General features: G+C 42.4%; 1 protein-coding gene across 1 annotated transcript; it reads right to left on the minus strand.

The window, feature by feature from the left end:
• Positions 1 to 344: 344 nt before the first annotated feature.
• On the minus strand, positions 345 to 3,349 carry wfikkn2b (WAP, follistatin/kazal, immunoglobulin, kunitz and netrin domain containing 2b; the record flags this gene model as incomplete). Its single annotated transcript, XM_079845397.1, has 2 exons — positions 345 to 1,832; positions 3,149 to 3,349. 2 exons carry the CDS (start codon positions 3,347 to 3,349, stop codon positions 345 to 347), a joined length of 1,689 nt encoding a protein of 562 aa, XP_079701523.1.
• Positions 3,350 to 24,251: the final 20,902 nt, after the last annotated feature.

Below are 24,251 nucleotides of genomic sequence, written 5' to 3' on the forward strand. Positions count from 1 at the left end.
GTCTCACATATACTCCCAGGAGAGTTAATTTAACACTGGAGTTTTTTGCTGTGTACCAGGAACAACGACAACGTAAACGTTCAACCAAGCACGTAGAGAAAAGTACAATTTCAAGAAGGATTTTATAAGGCAGGTCCGTTTGGACTTTCTTCGGCTCACACATGGGTTGGATTAATGCGTCTACTTACTTTAACTGTAAGGGCAACTCTTATAAAAACCTTCCAAGTTGATGTGAGCATTTCTATTCAAGCTGTGGAAACATCTCTAACCTTGTCAAAGCAAACAGTCTGGGTACAAGAACCATAACATAAAACATCAGAGCAAACGTGAATCTGGAGGCGGTCCTACTGGATGAACTCTTTCAAAATGTCGCAGGTGTTTTTGTCGATGACCTCGCGGAGCTTGCGGACACGCCGGACGCTGGAGAGGACGATGAAGCTGTCGGGCCGCAGGACGGCCATGCCATTATCAACCTCGCCCATGATGATGATCTGCCCGTCCGTGGTGGTGACATTCGGACACGGACAGGCCCAGTCCATGTTCTGCAAGGTCACCTCCAGAGGCTCCTTCCCGAAGAACTTCAGCCCCATTTTCTCGTCCTTCAGGATCTCCTCCACGGTGATCAGAGCGTGCCCGGAGTCCTGGTCCTCCTTCAGCTCCGTCATATGTCCCAGAATCACGAAGTCGCTTCTGCAGAAGCTGGTCACCATTTTGTTTCGCGGCTTGCACGGCTTGCAGGGCTGGGTCTTTGGGAACGGGCAAGCGTCCTCGCACGCTGCTTTGGTTTTGAAGTTGTTGTCGTTGCCTTTGCAGCCGCCATACACGAAGGGCTGGCAACGCCGCTGGGATCCAATGTAGGCCCAGCGAGGTTCATACGCCTTGCAAGGTCCCTGATAGCTCGGGAGATTACACGGCGCGGCGAGTTCATCCCGACAGGACGACATGCACGTCTCATAATCGTCAAAGTGATTCCGGTTTTCGGTGCAATTGCGATAAGTGAAGGTGTAGCAGTTGTTCCTCTGGGCATCGTAAAACCAACTCAGCTTCTCCTCCCCACAATCGTCTCCATCCGGCAGCTTAAAGCACTCCTCGGCGGGGAAAAGCGTGGAGTTCGACTTCACAACCGGCTCTTGCTGGATTACGGAGAGCGGGAAGTGCGCTTGAACGGAGCCGCCGGCGTTCCCGGCTGTGCACGTGTAAACACCGGCGTCTTGCAGTTGGGCGTTGTAGATAACCAGCTGGCCGATGTTAGTGACCACGACGTTCCCATGCACGTGATTGGGCTTCATGACCACATTCCCTTGCTGCTTCTCCCAGGTTATCTCGGGCTTCGGACGGCCGGCGACTTCACAGAGGAAGCTCGCAGTGTCCCCGACGAACACGGATTGCGACGCCGGGCCGGCGAGCATGATGGGAGCGTGCACATCTACAGGAGTGGTGCGCTGGAAGGTGGTGGTGGGCAGGGCGGTGGTGCCCGGCGGGAGAGGACTAGTGTTGGGCCAGGTGAGGTGGAAGCGGCAGGTCACCACGGATAAGGAGATGCCCTTGGAGCACGCTTCGGCATCCATGTAGCACTTATTGTAGTAGGTCATGCCGTCCGATGCGCAGGTGAAGTGGGGCTCTCTCTCACAGCGATCTCTGCATTTGCACAATGGCTGGCCGTCCCAGATGTCGCACTCGGAGCCCTGCTGAGTGCACATGAACTTATCACAGGACGCCTCCTTTGGCATGCCCATGGGCCCTTTCTTGCCTGTAGCGTCTATATAGCGGGCCGCCACACAGCTGCGATTGCCGCAAACATTGGCACAGCACTTTTCAAACGTTTCACATTCCTGGACAAATAAAAACAACGAGTGAATAATTCTGATATATTAAAAATGCATGTGTGTGTGTGTACATTTGACACATATATTGTAGAATGAGTGAAAAGAATTTATATAAATTATGTAAAAATGTGTATATTAATATATATGAAATGAACATGCATACATTTTTATATAATAATTTGAATATATGTATTTATATGGATTACTTGCATGTATGTTCATTATATATAATAATATAAATATAAAATGAACATACATGCAAGTTAAAATATAATTATTGCATGCATGTTCATCATATATATATGCAAATTTTTTATATGATTATTTAAATATATATATATATATATTACTTGTGTGTATGTTCATTTCATATCATACACATTTTATATAATTTGAATATATATGTATAATAATTGCATTCATGTTCATCATATATATATATATATTATGCACATTTTCATATGATAATTTAAATATGTATATATTACTGTTCATTAGGCTATATATATATATATAAATATATATACATACACATTCACATACACATACACACACATATATATATATATATATATATATATATATATATATATATACATACACATTTTCATATAATAATTTATATATATATATATATATATATATATATATATATATATATATATATATATATATATATATATATATATATATATATATATATATATATATAAAAATGAACATACATGTAAGTAATATATATATATATATATATATGCACTTTTTTATATGATCATTTAAATATATATATATATATATATATGCACATTTTTATATGATCATTTAAATATATATATATATATGCAAATTTTTTATATGATTATTTAAATATATATATATATATATATATATATATATATATATATATATATATATATATATATATATATATATATATATATATATATATTACTTGTGTGTATGTTCATTTCATATCATACACATTTTATATAATTTGAATATATATGTATAATAATTGCATTCATGTTCATCATATATATATATATTTTATGCACATTTTCATATGATAATTTAAATATGTATATATTACTGTTCATTAGGCTATATATATATATATATATATGAATATATTTATGAAATGAACATGCATGCAAGTTATACACAATAATTCTATGCATGTTCATCATATATATATATAATGATTTGAATATGTATATATACATAACTACATACATACAGTATGAATGACTTGGAGATGCATGAATGCAAGCATATATTACAGTCAAAATGACAACTAATTTCAATGGAATGAAAAGGCAAACCTTGTCAGATTCACATTCGCGCGTGCAGGTGCTCATTGCATCAACCCACAGGTTTGGGTTCATGTCGTTGGGACAGATCCCTGCGTGGGAATATGCCGCTCTTTGCAAAGTCATGCCTTTCACGCATTGCCTGTCCACAATCAGCAGCAAAACCTGTCCCGAGAAGAACCAGATCCAGCGAGGAAACAGCATCCACCACATGTTGGAGGGCAGGAATGAGGAATTATCTCGAGTTGAGTTTACTAACCTAATTTTATTGAAACAGCTGAGCCAGAACTGTGCGCCTCGAGCAGCAGGAGGGCGAAAGAAAACCTCCCAGAGATGACTTTAGATCTCTGTATTTATACTCTCTAATAGTTTGCACTTCTTGAGCAACAAAGGCGATTCCCCTGACCACAGATCTCGCCCTCACGCGCAAATGACAGTCATGAATTACTCTGGAGTTCTAGAGAGAGGATTAGAAACATCTGGTCCAGAGTTGGGTTGGTACTGGGACACCTGCCTCTCTCAGAAAGTGCTTTAACCCTTTACCTGCGCGTGCTCGTGGGAACTGCGCGCGCGTGATCGCCTCAGTGCGCTTCACAGAGACACGATACCACACACACACACACACACACACACACACACACACACACACACACACACACACACACACACACACACACACAACCTCCCTGAAGTAGAAGCTCTGCTGTGTTACAATTATACAGGACATACAAAAGTGAGATAAGAAAGTAAAACGCCAGTCTGGTGAGATTATGTTGGTGGATAATATATGAAAAATACTATAGTATTATAGTAAAATTACTAACAGTACATTGTAGTATACCTTACTATAGTTTAACAATTTACCATTGTTAATACTACAGTATGCTGTATAAATTAACAAAGTGTACTAAAAAATGGTTTGGGTTAAAAAATGAACCCAAGTTGGGTTGAAAATGGACAAAGCCAACGATTGGGTTAAATGTTTGCCCAACCGCTTAAAATGAACCCAAAGTAGGTTGGAAATTACAAATCAGACATAATTACTAGAGGCAACAATAATAATCAAAAGGTGAACATTTATTAATAACCAATTTACTTTTGTTTATTTATTATTCATTAAACTTATAAATAATGTTAATTTATTAAACATATTAATAAATGTTAATGTCCAACCTATTTTGGGTTAATTTTAAGCGAGCCATATAGTCATTTTAAACAATAGCTGAGTTAAATATAATGTCCCAGCAGGTTGGGTAAACATTTAACCCAACTTCTGGAATAAAACAACCCAACCGCTGGGATAACACAACCCAATCGCTGGAATAAAACAACCCAATCGCTGGGATAAAACAACCCAACCGCTGGGATAAAACAACCCAACCGCTGGGATAAAACAACCCAATCGCTGGGATAACATAACCCAATTGCTGGGATAAAACAACCCAACCGCTGAGATAACACAACCCAACCACTGGGATAAAACAACCCAATCGCTGGGATAAAACAACCCAACCGCTGGAATAAAACAGCCCAATCGCTGGGATAAAACAACCCAACCGCTGGGATAACACAACCCAACCACTGGGATAAAACAACCCAATCGCTGGGATAAAACAACCCAACCGCTGGGATAAAACGACCCAACCGCTGGGATAAAACAACCCAATCGCTGGAATAAAACAACCCAATCGCTGGGATAAAACAACCCAACCGCTGGGATAACACAACCCAATCGCTGGAATAAAACAACCCAATCGCTGGGATAAAACAACCCAACCGCTGGGATAAAACAACCCAACCGCTGGGATAAAACAACCCAATCGCTGGGATAACACAACCCAATCGCTGGGATAACACAACCCAACCACTGGGATAAAACAACCCAATCGCTGGGATAACATAACCCAATCGCTGGGATAAAACAACCCAACCGCTGGGATAACACAACCCAACCACTGGGATAAAACAACCCAATCGCTGGGATAAAACAACCCAACCGCTGGAATAAAACAGCCCAATCGCTGGGATAACACAACCCAACCACTGGGATAAAACAACCCAATCGCTGGGATAAAACAACCCAACCGCTGGGATAAAACAACCCAATCGCTGGGATAAAACAACCCAACCGCTGGGATAAAACAACCCAATCGCTGGGATAACACAACCCAATCGCTGGGATAACACAACCCAACCACTGGGATAAAACAACCCAATCGCTGGGATAACATAACCCAATCGCTGGGATAAAACAACCCAACCGCTGGGATAACACAACCCAACCACTGGGATAAAACAACCCAATCGCTGGGATAACATAACCCAATCGCTGGGATAAAACAACCCAACCGCTGGGATAACACAACCCAACCACTGGGATAAAACAACCCAATCGCTGGGATAACACAACCCAATCGCTGGGATAAAACAACCCAACCGCTGGGATAACACAACCCAACAACTGGGATAACATAACCCAATCGCTGGGATAAAACAACCCAATCGCTGGGATAAAACAACCCAACCGCTGGGATAACACAACCCAACAACTGGGATAACATAACCCAATCGCTGGGATAAAACAACCCAACCGCTGGAATAAAATAGCCCAATCGCTGGGATAAAACAACCCAACCGCTGGGATAACACAACCCAATCACTGGGATAATATAACCCAATCGCTGGGATAAAACAACCCAACCGCTGGGATAACACAACCCAACCACTGGGATAAAACAACCCAATCGCTGGGATAACACAACCCAACTGCTGGGATAAAACAACCCAATCGCTGGGATAACACAACCCAACCACTGGGATAAAACAACCCAATCGCTGGGATAACACAACCCAATCGCTGGGATAAAACAACCCAACTGCTGTAATAAAACAGCCCAATCGCTGGGATAAAACAACCCAACCGCTGGGATAATACAACCCAATCGCTGGGATAACATAACCCAATCGCTGGGATAACATAACCCAATCGCTGGGATAAAACAACCCAACCGCTGGGATAACACAACCCAACCACTGGGATAAAACAACCCAATCGCTGGGATAAAACAACCCAACAACTGGGATAAAACAACCCAATCGCTGGGATAACACAACCCAATCGCTAGTATAAAAAAAACTCAATTGCTGGGATAAAACAACCCAACTGCTGGGATAAAACAACCCAATCGTTGGGATAACACAACCCAATCGCTGGGATAAAACAACCCAACCGCTGGAATAAAACAGCCCAATCGCTGGGATAAAACAACCCAACCGCTGGGATAACACAACCCAACTGCTGGGATAACACAACCCAATCGCTGGGATAAAACAACCCAACCGCTGGGATAACACAACCCAACCACTGGGATAAAACAACCCAATCGCTGGGATAAAACAACCCAACCGCTGGAATAAAACAGCCCAATCGCTGGGATAAAACAACCCAACCGCTGGGATAACACAACCCAACTGCTGGGATAAAACAACCCAACCGCTGGGATAACACAACCCAACCACTGGGATAACACAACCCAATCGCTGGGATAACATAAGCCAATCGCTGGGATAAAACAACCCAATCGCTGGGATAACACAACCCAATCGCTGGGATAATACAACCCAACCCCTGGGATAAAACAACCCAATCGCTGGGATAAAACAACCCAACAACTGGGATAAAACAACCCAATCGCTGGGATAACACAACCCAATCGCTAGTATAAAACAACCCAATCGCTGGGATAAAACAACCCAACCGCTGGGATAAAGCAACCCAATCGCTGGGATAAAACAACCCAACCGCTGGGATAAAACAACCCAACTGCTGGGATAAAACAACCCAACCGCTGGGATAAAACAACCAAATCGCTGGGATAACACAACCCAATCGCTGGGATAAAACAACCCAACCGCTGGGATAAAACAACCCAATTGCTAGGATAACACAACCCAATCGCTGGGATAAAACAACCCAACCGCTGGGATAACACAACCCAATCGCTGCGATAAAACAGCCCAACTGCTGGGATAAAGCAACCCAATCGCTGGGATAAAACAACCCAACCTCTGGGATAAAACAACCCAATTGCTAGGATAACACAACCCAATCGCTGCGATAAAACAGCCCAACCGCTGGGATAAAACAACCCAATCGCTGGGATGAAACAACCCAACCTCTGGGCTAAAACAACCCAACCGCTTGGCTAAAACAACCCAATATCTGGGATAAAACAGCCCAATCGCTGGGATAAAACAACCCAACCGCTGGAATAAAACAACCCAACCGCTGGTTTAAAACAACCCAATCGTTGGGATAAAACATCCCAACCGCTGGGATAAAACAACCCAATCGCCGGGATAAAACAACCCAATCGCTGGGACAAAACAACCCAATCGCTGGAATAAAACAACCCAACCGCTAGGTTAGAACAACCCAATCGTTGGGATAAAGCAACCCAACCGCTGGGATAAAGCAACCCAACCGCTGGGATAAAGCAACCCAACCGCTGGGATAAAACAACCCAATCGCTGGGATGAAACAACCCAACCGCTGGGATAAAGCAACCCAACCGCTGGGATAAAGCAACCCAACCGCTGGGATAAAGCAGCCCAACCGCTGGGATAAAACAACCCAATCGCTGGGATGAAACAACCCAATGGCTGGGATAAAACAACCCAATCACTGGAATAAAACAACCCAATCGCTGGAATAAAACAACCCAACCGCTGGGATAAAGCAACCCAACCGCTGGGATAAAGCAACCCAACCGCTGGGATAAAGCAACCCAACCGCTGGGATAAAACAACCCAATCGCTGGGATGAAACAACCCAATGGCTGGGATAAAACAACCCAATCACTGGAATAAAACAACCCAATCGCTGGAATAAAACAACCCAACTGCTGGGATAAAACAACCCAACCGCTGGGCTGAAACAAAGCAACCCAGGAAATCTTATTTGTCAGTTTCAATATTTAAGGATTAGGGGCTGGTCGGCTTCATCTTTGAAGTGAAATGTCGCACGGTCTCGAAACTTCCATCCAATGAGTGGAAGTAAACAAAATCATCACTTCTTGATAAACTGGTGCTAAATATCACTAAGAAAAGCAGGTGTTTATAACCAATGACTTGCGTCTCAGAGGACGCAGATGCAGAAGATGCCGCTGTTTGGGAACGCAGTCGTGTAAGAGAGTTAAAGGTGCAGTGTGTAATATTTATGAGGATCTATTGACAGAAATGCATATTAATACACATAACTCTGTTTTCAGTGCAGTATAAAGACCGTTATGTGTTTATTCCCTTAGAATGAGCCGTTTCTATCTACACACACTGCGGGTCCCTTACAGTGAAGCCGCCATTTTGTGCCGTCATGTTTCTACGGTAGCCCTAAAGGGACAAACTTCTCTACAGAGCGCTAGCTACTCTCTGCTGTCTCAGACAACCACATCTTTGTCCTGTGTGGGCCACCGTAGCTTCTCTATGTGCTCCGAAAGGGAGGGGTGAGCGGGTGCAGTTCACAACCTCACCACTAAAACTTACACACTGCACCTTTAAACCAAAAAAAGATCGGCCCTCTGGTTAGTCCAGTTATTAATTTATTCGGTAATAGTGTTTCCATCGTAGTTTATGCGCACGTTTTCTTATAGTACACATCGGCCACAGAATATTTAAAAAAAAAAAAGATAATTGCAACTTTTATCTCACAATTCTGACTTAATATCTCACATTTTTATTATACTCCTTTTTATTTTTTTATTCTGTGGCGGAAACAAGCTTCCATACACTCTAAAAAATGCTGGGTTAAAAATAACCCAAGTTTGGTTGAAAATGGACAAACCCAGCAATTGGGTTGTTTTAACCCAGCAATTGGGTTATTCTAAGCAAACATTTAACCCAACCGCTGGGTTAAACTTGAAAAAAATAACTTGTGTTATTTTTAACCCAGCATTTTTTAGAGTGTAGTTTATCAAATAAAAGTAAATCATACATTTATTTTATTATTCAAAATAATGGAAGAAACTTTGCTGAAGTGATTGTTCAGAACTGTCTTAAAACAACCCAATTGCTCTGAACAAGCATTGATTAGATATTATGCAAAATATATGACTTTAGCTATAAAATTTGCCATCAATATATGTGCACTCTAAAAAATGCTGGGTTAAAAACCCAGTGAATGGGTTGTTTTAACCCAGCAGTTGGGTTGAATGTTTGCTTTAAACAACCCAATTGCTGGGTTAGTCCATATTCAACCAAACTTGGGTTGTTTTTTAACCCAGCATTTTTTAGAATGTAGAGTAAAAAGCCACTTCATACATTTATATGTTTTTTTAAACAGAACATAGTGCTTTTATTATGTCTTTCCCCACAAAATGAGGTTATGTATATATATGACGTGCATTAAATGAGCCTAAATGAATAAATGAGGTTTGATCTTAAGCTTTCCGCCTGTGAGTAAAACACTAATGCTGATTAAAGAAGGGTTGCATATGAGCTCTGCCAAAGAATGTGCACAATGTTCAAACTCGTGCCTTTAATGCTCTGAAAAAAACGGACAATTATTAAAACAATTTGCATGCAATTTTATGCTTCAATTGATATGCTATTCCTTAAAAAAGTGCTTCCGAAATGCAACCACTTTTATTGTAAAATATAGTGAATATAACATGAACCGAGTAACTTCCACGCAGGTCTGGACGCTCATGAGGAGCTTCACCTCACTTTACCCCGGCGAGCGCAGATTAACTCTAACAGTGCCTTGTTGTTAACTTTAACTGTTCAACACTTTTCCTTGTCCTCATATCTTTCCAAAGAGGAAAAAAAACCATTCAGACTCACAAGTGTGTCAAATGAGGACAAGCGCTTTATGAATTACACTTTCTGTTCTTTGTTCAATATCGTGCTCGAGTAAAGCTGATGATTAGAGGCTAATTTTTGGGGAAATGTCATGCCTTTGACTGAACAATGCTCTGGAATATTACAAGTTAAATCATTTGAAGATTATAAAATCATGCAATTTTATTCTCCATCTCAGATGGTGCACCTTAAAAAGGTTTTTTTCTCCCATTTTGTGCCATTTGTTCTTCACGGAAGAACCTTTATTTCTTCTAAAAGATGCACTACAATGTGGCCATCATCGGTTACCCACATGATAGCACGCCTCAGGTGTTTGGATCCAAATATATCATTAACCGAACGTCAAACAGCATTTCAGAGGAAGCGTGTTTCCGTGAAGGATCCAGGTTGAGGAGAGGATCTGGCCTCCAGCAGGAAAGAAAAGGCTTTCATGAGGCCGCTTTCGAACTCTTCTCCGTCTGTGATTGATTGCTACAACACACTGCATTCTTTCACGTACCCGACTTTGGAGACGCTTTACCTTACTTGCCCTCCGCGGAGGCGACACGTGGTGTGTTTGTTTTGAGGAAGTAGTGTAATGGGAACTAAAAATTAATAAACTCCTGTCAATCTCCAAACCTTGAGTGAGAACTGATGCAACCTCAGGGCGTGCCGTTTATATAATAGGCTATTTATTTGTGAAATGCATGAAAGACTCATAAAATCATAGACTGTACAATACTAATAATTAATTTCGCCTTTGTTGTTGTTAGCAGATACTTTTTTATTGTTGTAGGCTATTCGTATTACTAGTAGCCTAAATGTGTTTTATTGAAAATTAGAATGCCTTGAATCCTTCAGTGTCTTACGTTTTGAAAGATATCTCCAGTAATAAGCAAGATTTTATCAGTTTTGGAGCAGCTGGAGTTTGTTTATTAAGCGAGCTGGGCAACCACCCAGTACAGCATTATGCTGCGTTCACACCAAACGCGAATAATCAAAAATCACGTCTAGTTGGACGCTTGAACATTTTGAATCCATTCGCAGCGAATTGAGCTTTTGAAGCGAAATAGACGATCGTTCAAGGTGCTCCAGGAGAAAAATGTCATAAAACACCACCCTGCATCTTTTCATTTTCATTAAAAATATATGTTAAACATTAATAGCCACACACATGTGGTCTAGGCAACGCCTACATTATCTTCACTGCATGTGTATTTAAATATCCTATAAAAAAATTAACTTATGAAACTTTTCTTTGCCTCTCAGTCAAAACGATTTGGCAGACAACAAATTATAGATTCATGACACCAAAGATCGCCCGTTAGATCAAAACAAGATTAATTATATCTCATGTTTAACCACCACAGAGACACCAGAGCCAGCAGCAAACGCCAGAAGGACTGGCCGAGGAAAGGCTGCTCTCGCTGGGGTTAATGAGCGCAAAAACACATTTTTTTTTAAATAGGCGCTCTCTTTACAAATAAACCACAGATTTGAGCTTTAAACAACTACATTATCGCCTGAAAAAGTCTTAAAACTACATTTTGTGACACAATAACAGTAGTAATTTTAAATTATACGGGGTTTCTCATCAAGTCACTTTGCCATGTGACAGCAGCGAGCAGGCTCCTGATTGGTTAACGCGGTGTGAATTGACGGCAAAGTAAAAAAAATTCAACTCGGGCTTCAGACGCGAATTCGCTTCAAACACGTGAAAGCACAAGACGCTCAATTCGCGCCAAATTTGCGTCATTCGCGCGTCCTTCCAGACGTGCGTCAACACATCTTTCCATTGACTTAACTTTGAAAGCACTCACTCCTGATGCTCTATTCACGTTTGGTGTGAACGCAGCATTACAATAATCTTCAGTGTCTTATGCCGCGTTTCCACCGCAGGAACTTTCCCCAGGAACGAGGAACTTTGGGCCGGTACTCAGTGTGTTTCGACCGCAGGGTCTAAAATAAGTTCCGAATAAATACCTCGCGAGGTAGTACTTTTTCAAAGTTCAGGAACTTTCGGGGGTGGGACTTGGACGCTGAACATGCTGATTGGTTGAGCTCACGCAGCATTTAATTTCAACCGGGATTTTTAAAAGTCTTGCGAGGTTCGTTCTGCATTCAGTAAATATCAGTCTTGCTCTTTCTGTCTGATGGCGCGCGTTCGTCTCAGCAATCTCACGCTCAATGTCCGTAATAGCTGATAATAACATGCGTTGTCTTATTTTAAATCTAGCTTTACGAGCTTTCAGAATACGCTTTAGTATCAGTGCTCGTCTCTTTTCAGCCGTTTTGTTAATTACATCTTTACTAAACCAATACATAACCAGCAAAAGCAGTCCCAGATATCCGGTCTAATTTGCCTAATCTTCACAGTACTTTAGATCGCAGTGGAAATGCAGACAGTAGCAGGTCTGGAGGAAAAAAAGTTTCTGGTACAAATTGTTCCGGGTAATTTCGGTGGAAACGGGGCTTTACATTTGAAAGATTTCTTGACCATTTCAATGAATGCACCAATGCTGGCTCAAGTCACCTTTATTTATATAGCGCTTTCTACAATGCAAATTGTTTCAAAGCAGCTTCACAATGGTAACAGGGAAAATAAGGCAACAGATTTTGATTCGGCTGGACAGCCGCTCTGGAGAAAACAGTGATGTCATCAGCTCATTTAAATTATCATACAGTGACAATGCGGGCAGATCAGTAATATAGTTGAATATTTAGTGTCCCCAACTAAGCAAGCCAAAAGCCAAAGGTGACAGAGGCGACGGTGCCAAGGAACCCAAACTCCATCAGGAGACAGAATGGAGAAAAAACCAGACTCAGTCGCTCAGTTCTCCTCTGGCCAACGAACAAACAGTGTATGATTATGATTCTGGCAACATTACGGAACATTCGGAATATTTGTCCAGGTCCATCTGATTGAAGATCGGAGTCATTGCGCCAGAGACGGGTTTATTGAGGATGCCGTGTCGATGAGGCATTTTCAGGAAGAGGCTAATTATCACGGTCTCTGCAGGTCCACCATCTGATCTGGATACGGCCCGGATCCGGCTGACTGCAGTAAACCTCAGGATACACAGAGAGACTATCATTAGCGTAGATGCCATTCTTCTGATGATGTCACGAGTACATCAGGTGTTATGGGAAGTGTTCCCGGTTCCAGCTGACCTAGTTAATGCAGCCTAACAATCATTTCACTGATTTGAATAATATAAATTGATAATGTTTTATGTGTATGCCACAGTAAAGAGATGTGTTTTTAGTCTTTAAACTGACAGAGTGTGTCTGCTTCCCGAACAATGTTAGGAAGAGTTCCAGAGTTTAGGTGCTAAATAGGAAAAGGATCGACCGCCTGCAGTTGATTTGGATATTCTCGGTATGATCAACTGGCCAGAGTTTAGAGAGCGCAGTAGACGTGATGGAGTATAATGTGTTAAGAGCTCGCTCAAGTACTGGAGATAAACCATTTAGTGCTTTGTAAGTAATAAGCAAGATTTCAAAATGCATATGATGCTGCGTTTTGGACCAGCTGGAGTTTGTTCATTAAAGGAACACACCGACTTTTTGGGACTTTATCTTATTCACCGTATCCCCCAGAGTTAGAGAAGTCCATACACACCATTCTCATCTCCGTGCCATAACTCTGTCTGACGCACCCACCGCTAGCCTAGCTTAGCACAAAGACTGGAGGTCAATGGCTCCAGCTAGCCTAGCTTAGCACAAAGACTGGAGGTCAATGGCTCCGGCTAGCCTACTGCTCAATAAGTGACAAAATAACACCAACATTTTCCTATTTACATGTTGTGATGTGTATAGTTACATTGTGTACTAAGGCTGACGGAAAATGAAAAGTTGCGATTTTCTAGACCGATATGGCTAGGAACTATACTCTCATTCCTGCGTCAGAAAATAGGCTAACTTCCGTCAACATAACCAACGTAACAACCTGCTTGCAAACAGAGTGTGCTGGGACTATTTTCAGGCGCTGAAAATGTTGACGTAATTTTGTCACTTATTGAGCAGTAGGCTAGCTGGAGCCATTGACCTCCAGTCTTTGTGCTAAGCTAGGCTAGTGGTGGATGCGTCAGACAGAGTTATGGCACGCACAGAGATGAGAATGGTGTGTATGGACTTATCTAACTCTGGGGGATATGGGGAATAAGCTAAAGTCCCGAAAAGTCGGCGTGTTCCTTTAAGCGTGCAGGGCAACCACCCATTAGAGTGAGTTCGGCAAAAGGCGGATTCGAACATCGGGTCGATTTGCGTCAAAACTTTCTGCCATGCGTCTTACACCTACACTATTGTCACTGTAAATGATATGGTGACTTTTGTAATTTTTGTAACCAGACGCTGTAAACGATGCTGGCTATTTGCAGTTAGCCTAATGTAACATGCATGTACTCCGTTAAAAATTTCGAGGTGACCCACCCACATTTTTTTTGCTTCCGACGGCCATGATTCTATGTTAGAGGTTTTTGGTCCAATAATTAGAATATTAGTTTTTTTCTGAATTAAGTTGCAGGAAATTACTAGTCATCCAATTTTATATCAGCTATGCATTCCGTTAATCGTCAGGGATAACACAATCTCTGGTTTGTTTTATCCTAGAGATTGGGTTGTTTTCGTCAGGGCGTGAAGAAATATAGAGCTGAGTATCGTCGGCATAACAATGAAAACTAACGCTATGCTTCCTCTAGATATCTCCCAGTGGTAGCATGTACAGGGTGAAGAGCAGCGGTCCTAGCAATGAGCCTTGTGGTACTCCATACTGAACTTGTGATCGGTGGGACATCTCTTCATTTACTGCTACAAACTGACAACGGTCACATAGGTATGATTTAAACCATGCCAATGCAATTCCACTAATGCCTACATAATTTTCGAGTCTATTCAGAAGAATGTTGTGGTCGATAGTATCGAATGCAGCGCTAAGATCAAGTAACACTAATAGAGAGATACAGCCACGATCGGATGATAAGAGTAAATCATTTGTAACTCTTATGAGAGCAGTCTCAGTAATATGATACGCTCTAAATCCTGACCTCACAGATACAATTTCTTTCTAAAAAGGAGCATAGTTGTGTGGACACTGCCTTTTCTAGTATCTTTGACATAAAGGGTAGATTTGAGATTGGCCTGAAATTGACTAATTCTGTAGGATCAAGTTGCGTTTTTTTAATAAAAGGTTTAATAATACCCAACTTAAATGTTTTCGGTACATATCCTATAATGACAAATATGAATTAAGGATATTAAGCAGAGGATCTATGACCTCTGGAAGCATCTCTTTCTCAGTCGGTATAGGGTCGAGCATACATGTTAATGTATGATTTAACGATATCGGACTCAATGTGCATGGACCTTAAAGGGATAGTTCACCCAAAAATGAAAATTAGCCCATGATTTACTCTCCCCCAAGTCATCCGAGGTGTGTATGAAATTCTTCTGTCAGATGAATAAAATCTGAGTTATATTACAAAAGTTCAGGCTAATCCAAGCGTTATAATAGCAGTAATAGTTGCTCTGTTTTTGAAGTCCATAAAAAGTGCATCTGTCCATCATATAACTGCTCCACGCGGCTCTGGGGTGTTAATAAAGGCCTTCTGAAGCGAATCGACGCGTTTGTGTAAGAAAAATATTCATATTTAAAACTTTATCAAGTAAACTTTCGGCTGACCGCCTTCCATGGAAAAGTGTTGAATGTTGAAAGTGAAACTCAAGGGGCCCTATTTTAACGATCTGAAACGCAAGTGTCAAAGCGCGAACCGCAAGTAACTTTGTGGGCGGGTCTCGGCGCTGTTGCTATTTTCCCGGCGGGATAAATGGCTCTTGTGCCCAGCGCAAATCTAAAATGGGTTGGTCTGAAGTAGCTTCATTATTCATAGGTGTGGTTTGGGCGTAACGTGAATAAACCAATCAGAGCGTCATCCAACATTCCCTTTAAAAGCAGGTGCGCAAGTTCCATTATGGATTGCTATTATTATGGCGTATTTACCAGGCGCACGCCAGGAGCGGTTCACAGCCGAGGAGACTGATGTGCTTGTTAGAGCAGTGAAACACAGAGAAGTGAAGTTGTAATGTTGTACATTATGGTAAAGGTGATTTCAGTCTTTTTTTTTCAGTCTTTCAGTTTTTTTCAGTTTTTCAGTCGATTTTTTTTCCTGGTTCTTGACGGACAAACCAATTTGTCAGATGTCCTGATATACATATATGTCTTGCCACTATTGGGCAAACAGGTCTTATCCTTAATTATTACAATTAGCCTGAATCATTTGTAAGCTAGATTTATGCCTATTTTTTCACATCTTCGTGGCACACCACAATGATTTCCGTCATCTCATGTGTTAATATTTTTTTAGTGTAACAATTTATGATTTGCAAAAATAACTGTTGCATCTGTGTAGATTACATGAGCAAAGTGTATGCGCGTTGTGCACGCTATACATTATGGTCAAGCATGCGCCCTTAAAATAGCATAATGAACAACGCGCAACGCGCCACTGACTTTAGACTAGGTTTTTTCTGGTCAGTGGCGCAATTGTTTAATGGAACAGCAAAATAGCACCAGGGATTGTTTGCGCCGGAACACGCCTCCTTTTTTGCGCTGAACCGCCCAGGGAGCGCAAGTTCATTCACTAGTTTAGCGACGTGCTTCTGTGGAGGGAAAAGCGCGCTTTGCACGGGTGCAAAATATGAATGACACATGCGTCGGTGTACAAAGTCAATTGCGCTGGGTGCAAGATAGGGCCCAAGATGCGTTCGTGACGTCATGATCTGGTCGCGTTAGTCTTTCGATCGGCAGGGGAACTTTCAACACTTTCTCCATAAATTGAACACGGAAGGCGGTCGGCCGAAAGTTTACTTGATAAAGTTTTAAATATGGATATTTTTCTTACACAAACGCGTCGATTCACTTCAGAAGGCCTTTATTAACACCCCAGAGCCGCGTGGAGCAGTTATATGACGGACAGATGCACTTTTATGGACTTCAAAAACAGAGCAACTATGAATCCAATTCTAATGCTAGGATTAGCCTGGACTTTTGTAATATAACTCAGATTTTATTCATCTGAAAGAAGAATGTCAGACGCACCTCGGATGACTTGGGGGAGAGTAAATCATGGGCTAATTTTAATTTTTGGGTGAACTATCCCTTTAAGACTAACATATCCATACTCATGGGGACTTTAAAGTGCGTCTGACAGAAGAGTCAACAGCTGAAGAAGCACACAACACACACTCCGCACGTCTGCAGATGCTGGACGTAAGCATGTTGTCTTCTGTATGGAAACAGCACGTCCCATGCTTCTATTCTCAGGGCCCAGCCCTTGCACGACTTGAGTTTATTTCCCTGAAAACAACCTCCACTCCAGGAATCATTCAGACACACACACCAGTACGTCTGAATTGGGAAATGCGCTGGCGGTGTGAAGACGAATTGGCCTTCAAAAACAAACCAGGGCTTTGTTTTTACACGGGAGAAGAATGTTGCTTTGTCACCGCTCCATGCCCGCAGCATGAAGTGATCGGGCAGGTAAAGAGGAAGAGCCAAACCCATCCATATTTCACATGTGCTCAGCCCGAGGGAGCGAAAGTCCTTCAGAGTCCATCATCTGTCAGCGGGCGGCGGGTGAGACGGCACTGCATTAGAAACAGCGCTGATCCTCATGAAGAGAATGGCTCCAGCACTCAGATCTCCAGCTGCGAGCGTGAGGCGTCTTGTTTGGAGATGAATGGGAATAAACAGCCCTCCTGTTAGGATCCTCACGGCCCTGCCAATGTTTGTCATTCAACCGCATGACGAGGATATTTAAAGATTTTGTTCTGCCTCCAGGAGATTCTTCATGATTAAGCTTGCATAGTGAGCCGGAACGAGCTGGGGAGGGAATTTTGTGGGCTTGTGTCACTCAGTTGGGTAATTTTATTACTTCACAACATATATTTATATATATATACAGCTATGGAAAAAATGAAGAGACCACCCCAATTTTTTCTTAAATCAGCATCTCTACATGTATGGCAGCCATTCCATTCAAGTGTCTGTTGAATTCCAACACAAGCACATTAGGTGATCACCTGAACCAAATCTTATTTAATGAAGAAAAGTATAAAGAAACACTGCTGTGGTCATCACTATCCTCTTGCAATAGAACCAGCTGGATGGCAAAGAACAGTGCTAATAGCACCTCAAAAGTAATTGGAATCGAAAAATAACTATTGACCATGCCAAAAGAGTTGAAAAAGAAAGTTTTGAGTGAGGAAAAGAAGGGTTCAATTCTAGCTTTACTGGCAGAGGGATACAGTGAGCGTTGGGTTACTTCCATCCTTAAAGCAGCACTAGGTCACTTTTCAACCTTTATAATATATTTTCAAACCTCTTGTGATGATACATCGACTTACAATAGGTTGAATGACATGTCTGCCATAGCCTGACGGGGTCTGTATCGTTTTTAATCGTACTTTTAAACTTCGGGTTTCGAGAAAAAAAAGAACTACAAAATTCGACTGCTTTACGGCATATACGTCACTTCCACCACCACTTCCTTAAATTCGGACGTGCGAGCCAAACTATAATTTGTTTGCCGAATGTTATAGTCATGGCCGAAGCAGCACAGAAAAATAAGAAAGCAAATGTTTTGTCGGAGGAAAGCAAAAAGAGGAAACGAGAAAGAGATGGGATTAAAGGCAGGACGAGGGTCAACATTGAGCAGCGTTTGCTCATTGGCGTGAGCTGAAGGAGGACGGGCTACATTCTGGCAAGTAAATACATATGATAAGACGTACAAAATCATATTTTAGGATACCTAACATGTCTGAGATATTGGTTTATTTGTCTTGCCTCAAGCTATAATGCAAATCGACTTTTTCAAATTTGCAGATTCATCTAGGGTAGCTTGATATTATAATATTGACGATATATGGTTATTACCTACCACTCAAACATTGAATTGAAGTATCATATAGATTCTGTAAAACGGTAACCAATAGACTAGGCTACTATAATGACGCTGGCTTGTAAACGTGAGCATCGCGATCATTTGGCGTTTGAAAAAAATAAAACCCATGAAATGATATTCATATGACATGCTGAAACATATGCCACTGTACCTGGGATGAAGACATTTCACACGCGACGCAAGCAGAACACGCATGTGAACTCCAGCTGTGTTCAGGGCTATTATAGTTATCATGTCAATAAATGCACGTGCGATGCATCCGCTGATGTAGAGTGACAGAGTTTACGATAGTAGTAGAGGACAATACTGTTTCCCAACTGTACACCCTTAAAAATAAAGGTGCCAGGAAGAACCAAAAAGGGGTTTTCACAGTGATGCCATAGAAGAACCATTTTTGGTTCCCTAAAGAACCATTTTGTGAAAGGTTCTTTGAAGAACCATTTTTATCTAACCATTTTATAGTCTAAAGAACCTTTCTGCGCTAAAAAGAACCGTTTATGCAATGGAAAGGTGCTTTGGATATTAAAGGTTCTTCATGGAACCATACACCTCGCCAAAGAACCATTTAAGAACCTTTATTTTTAAGAGTGTAGGGGGACCCCGAGAGCAAAAACTACCTAGTGCTGCTTTAAAATTTCAAAGACGGCGGTTCATAAGAACAAGGTGAAGCAACAGACATTGGGGACAACAAAGCTACAGACTGGCAGAGGGCGAAAACGACTCTCCACTGACCGTAATGACCGCCAACTCATTCGAATGGCACTCAACAACCGTAGGATGACATCAAGTGACCTACAAAAAGAATTGCAAATGGCAGCTGGATTGAAGTGCACAGCAAGGACGGTTCGAAACAGGCTCCTAGGGGCTAGCCCTAGACAAAAGCCCTTCATCAATGAGAAGCAAAGAAGAGCCAGGCTGAGGTTTGCAAGAGACCATAAGGATTGGACTGTAGAGGACTGGAGTAAGGTCATCTTCTCTGATGAGTCCAATTTTCAGCTTTGTCCAACACCTGGTCGTCTAATGGTTAGACGGAGACCTGGAGAGGCCTAGGCTGCGTCCCAATTCGCCTACTTATACTACGTCCTAAAAGTATGTACTCTTTTTGTGAAGAAAAAGTACATACTCTTGAGTGTGTAGCAGAAGAGTATGCAAGCTTTGGGACATCCTACTTTGTCATCTTTAACGGACTCTGTTACGTGCGTCCCGTCACCGTTTAAACTGCCCTGTCAATCATCGTCACAGCTCAAATCCTCCACTTTCAATTTAATTTCCTACCGTATCGGAGAGAAACGTAGTCGCTCGTTGATCTGCCTTTCGTGGATCTTTAATGCAGAGACTCCTCTCATGTGTTTGCAAAGTTAATGGCCAAACGTATCATTACAGAAGTTCACAATGCAGCTGTAGGAGAAATATAATGTGGATAATATTGAATAAATATCTTTTCGTCAGGTTAAATACTGATAATTGCTCACTCAAACCACTTTATCTAATCCTCTCCACTTAACCGTCAGACTCGCGTAACCGTCATGTTTGTAGTTTTTTAACACTTTTTATCCGCGTTTGTAGTTCTAATCGAATCCTCGTCCATCTCGCAATGGGTTGTGGGCAATATCAGCCGTTAGAGTGTGCAACGATCTGCACTTCGGATTCTGACCGGAAATAGTAAACCATCCGGGAATCTTTGGAATACTTTTTTCAACATACTAAGATTTGGGACATACTAATTCTTTTTTCGAATACTATTTAGTACGGATAGTATGCGAATTGGGACGCAGCCCTAGCCTGACGTCGTCATACTCAATTGTAGTCAGAATATGAGTCTGATCTGCTCCGTTGGGCTGTGATTATGGGGTGTGTTTCAACCGAACCAGGAAAGACCTCAATTGGATAGACCTACAACCAATCAGAGCAACGGAGCGACGCATAACATTAGTTGTCAAATGTCAACAGAACTCAAATGCACTGTGTTGCCAAGTCCACCGGTTGAAGCGACCCCAATTATGTGATATACAGACCCAGGAATGCGATTTTTAGCTGCCAGCCCTGCCAAAATAACACATATTTTACCCCCCAAATGCCTTTTTTCCTGGAGAACCCCCCCTGGAAAGCTGTTGGGCTTGTTTTTGGCTAGTTTTGAGTAGCAATTGGGTGGGTTTTGTTGTAAAAACTTGGCAACCCTGTCTGCACGCTGGAATAAGTAGCCTTACGTTAGAAGAAAAAGATGAGTGTAAACGATCTTTGCCGGTGTTGTAAAAAAAGAATTTAAGGAACACAGAGTACTTACCAACACGATCATCATCTCTGAGAGAAATAGTGAAGGTGAACGCATATACGAACAAGTTCTCCGTTTAGGATTAGAACAAACTCAACCCAAGCGCTCTTTGGTGACGTGGATGATGACGTTACTGTTGATCATCTGTCCATCATCGTCTAAAGCCCGCCCTGATGATTTCATTGGTCCGAACAGTTTCTGTTCGGGCATAATTACTTCTCTACAGATCAAGTCCAGACCGAACTGCCCGAGTAAAAATGTTGTGGGCGGGGCTAAGTTCGGCTGGCATAGAGACAGAGCGACACGCGTCATAATCTGAAGGCCACGCCCACCGGGGGGGGAAACAATCAAAACGTCTCCATTGACTTTGCATTGCGTGAGGCTGCCTCCTTGTCATTTCGGACTTATAACAAAAAACTGAACAATGTATTAAAGCTGATATGTGACAAAGTGTACAGCAAACAAGCTAAACAAAACCCAGAAGCAAAAACCCAGACGTTTTTATAAGCTGTTGACCCAAAAAACGAGTTTTTAAGGACAAAAATTTGGATTCAGGCCATTGAGACAGAGCACTACAGGTCATATTACACTGAGAACTACGGCGACTAGAAGGGAACATAATCAGCGATAGTAAATATAATATATAAAAAACGGACATTTGGATATTTGACTTAACAGTGACAACATATTTACTGCACACACACACACTGAGACACACTGAGTGCCAGGATCCCAAAATTGACCCATTCTTCAGCTGAAGCTTCACTTCGTATTGACTGTATCCACTTTTATCTTCTTAAACGCTTGTTTTTTTGGGTCGACAGCTTATAAAAACTTATTTCTGTGTTTTTTAGCTTGTTTGCTGTACACCTTGTCACATATCAGCTTTTAGACATTCTGTTTTTTGTTATAAGTCCGAAATGACAATGAGGCAGCCTCACGCAATGCAAAGTCAATGGAGAGCGTTGGATTGTTTTCCCCCCCGGTGTGGGCGTGGCCTAAATACGCTCTGTCTCTATCCAGGCTAGGAGAGGCCTACAAGCCACAGTGTCTCGCACCCACTGTGAAATTTGCTGGAGGATCGGTGATGATCTGGGGGGGCTTCAGCAAGGCTGGAATCGGGCAGATGTGTCTTTGTGAAGGACGCATGAATCAAGCCACGTACAAAGTGAAAGACTGGTGGAGAGCATGCCGAGACGCATGAAAGCTTCAAAATCAGGGTTATTCCACCAAATATTGATTTCTGAACTCTTCCTAAGTTAAAACATTAGTATTGTGTTGTTTGAAAATGAATATGAACTTATTTTCTTTCCATTATTCGAGGTCTGACAACACTGAATCTTTTTTGTTATTTTGACCAGTTGTGGTTTTCGGCAAATAAATGCTCTAAATGACAATATTTTTATTTGGAATTTGGGGAAAATGTTGTCAGTAGTTTATAGAATAAAACAAAAATGTTAATTTTACCCAAACACATACCTATAAATAGTAAAACCAGAGAAACTGATAATTTTGCAGTGGTCTCTTAATTTTTTCCAGAGCTATATATATATATACACTGATCAGGCATAACATTATGACCAGGTGATGATCTCTGTTAAGGCCTGTTCACACCGTGACGATTTTCGTGTGCGTTTATCGCCGACGTTTAACGCCTCGTGACTAAACAATGGGCGCCAATGTGAGTGTTCACACCGACGCGTAAAACGCCAGACGTAAAAGCGTAATTTAAAAAAAAAAACGCCTCGGGTTCATTTTTTTATTTTGACGCGGCGCGTTAAAAACTGGCCGACCAATGAGATCAGTGCTTTTGTTCACGTGCCTGGAGCTGCTGAAGTGACAGTAAAACACGACTTGGTGGCGCTCAAGCACAAAATCGGTCTTGCCGAGCACACACTGATACGACGAAGAAGTAGTAAGTAGACAAAGAAGAAGATGAGCTGCTAATGCTGCTTGCCAGTTAGCAAAAAGTGTGTGAATGGTTTTGCCATAGACATAATATGTCAATGGTTTTGGCAAGCACGTAAATACTGTCTCTCTTCTCCTTCTGTGTGACAAGCGAGTGTCAGAGGCTTAAAGTGCCGCAGCACCATCTTGTGTACCGGGAGCGCATCTACTGAATGTGCACGTTCACTCGGCGCATCGCCAGTGGAAATCGCTTGGGTGTGAACACTCAAGACGCGCCGAAAAACGTCACGAAAAACGCTGGCGATAAGCGCGCGCGATATTCGTCCCGGTGTGTACAGGCCTTTAGTGGGTGGGATATATTAGGCAGCAAGTGAACATGTTGTCCTCAGAGTTGATGTGTTAGAAGCAGGAAAAATGGGCAAGAGTAAGGATTTGAGCGAGTTTGACAAGGGCCAGATTGTGACGGGTCAGAGCATCTCCAAAACTCTTGTGGGGTGTTCCCGGTCTGCAGTGGTCAGTCTCTATCAAAGTCTAGTGGAGAACCGGCCTTAGGGTCATGAAGGACCAGTGGAGAACCGGCCACAGGGTCATGAAGGACCAGTGGAGAACCGGCCACAGGGTCATGAAGGACCAGTGGAGAACCGGCCACAGGGTCATGGAGGACCAGTGGAGAACCGGCCACAGGGTCATGAAGGACCAGTGGAGAACCGGCCACAGGGTCATGGAGGACCAGTGGAGAACCGGCCACAGGGTCATGAAGGACCAGTGGAGAACCGGCCATAGGGTCATGAAGGACTAGTGGAGAACCGGCCACAGGGTCATGAAGGACCAGTGGAGAACCGGCCAGAGGGTCATGGAGGACCAGTGGAGAACCGGCCACAGGGTCATGAAGGACCAGTGGAGAACCGGCCACAGGGTCATGAAGGACCAGTGGAGAACCGGCCATGGGGTCATGAAGGACCAGTGGAGAACCGGCCACAGGGTCATGAAGGACCAGTGGAGAACCGGCCACAGGGTCATGAAGGACCAGTGGAGAACCGGCCACAGGGTCATGAAGGACCAGTGGAGAACCGGCCACAGGGTCATGGAGGACCAGTGGAGAACCAGCCACAGGGTCATGAAGGACCAGTGGAGAACCGGC

Source organism: Gobio gobio (assembly GCF_949357685.1).
Source record: "Gobio gobio genome assembly, chromosome: 20".
Taxonomy (NCBI): Eukaryota; Metazoa; Chordata; class Actinopteri; order Cypriniformes; family Gobionidae; genus Gobio; species Gobio gobio.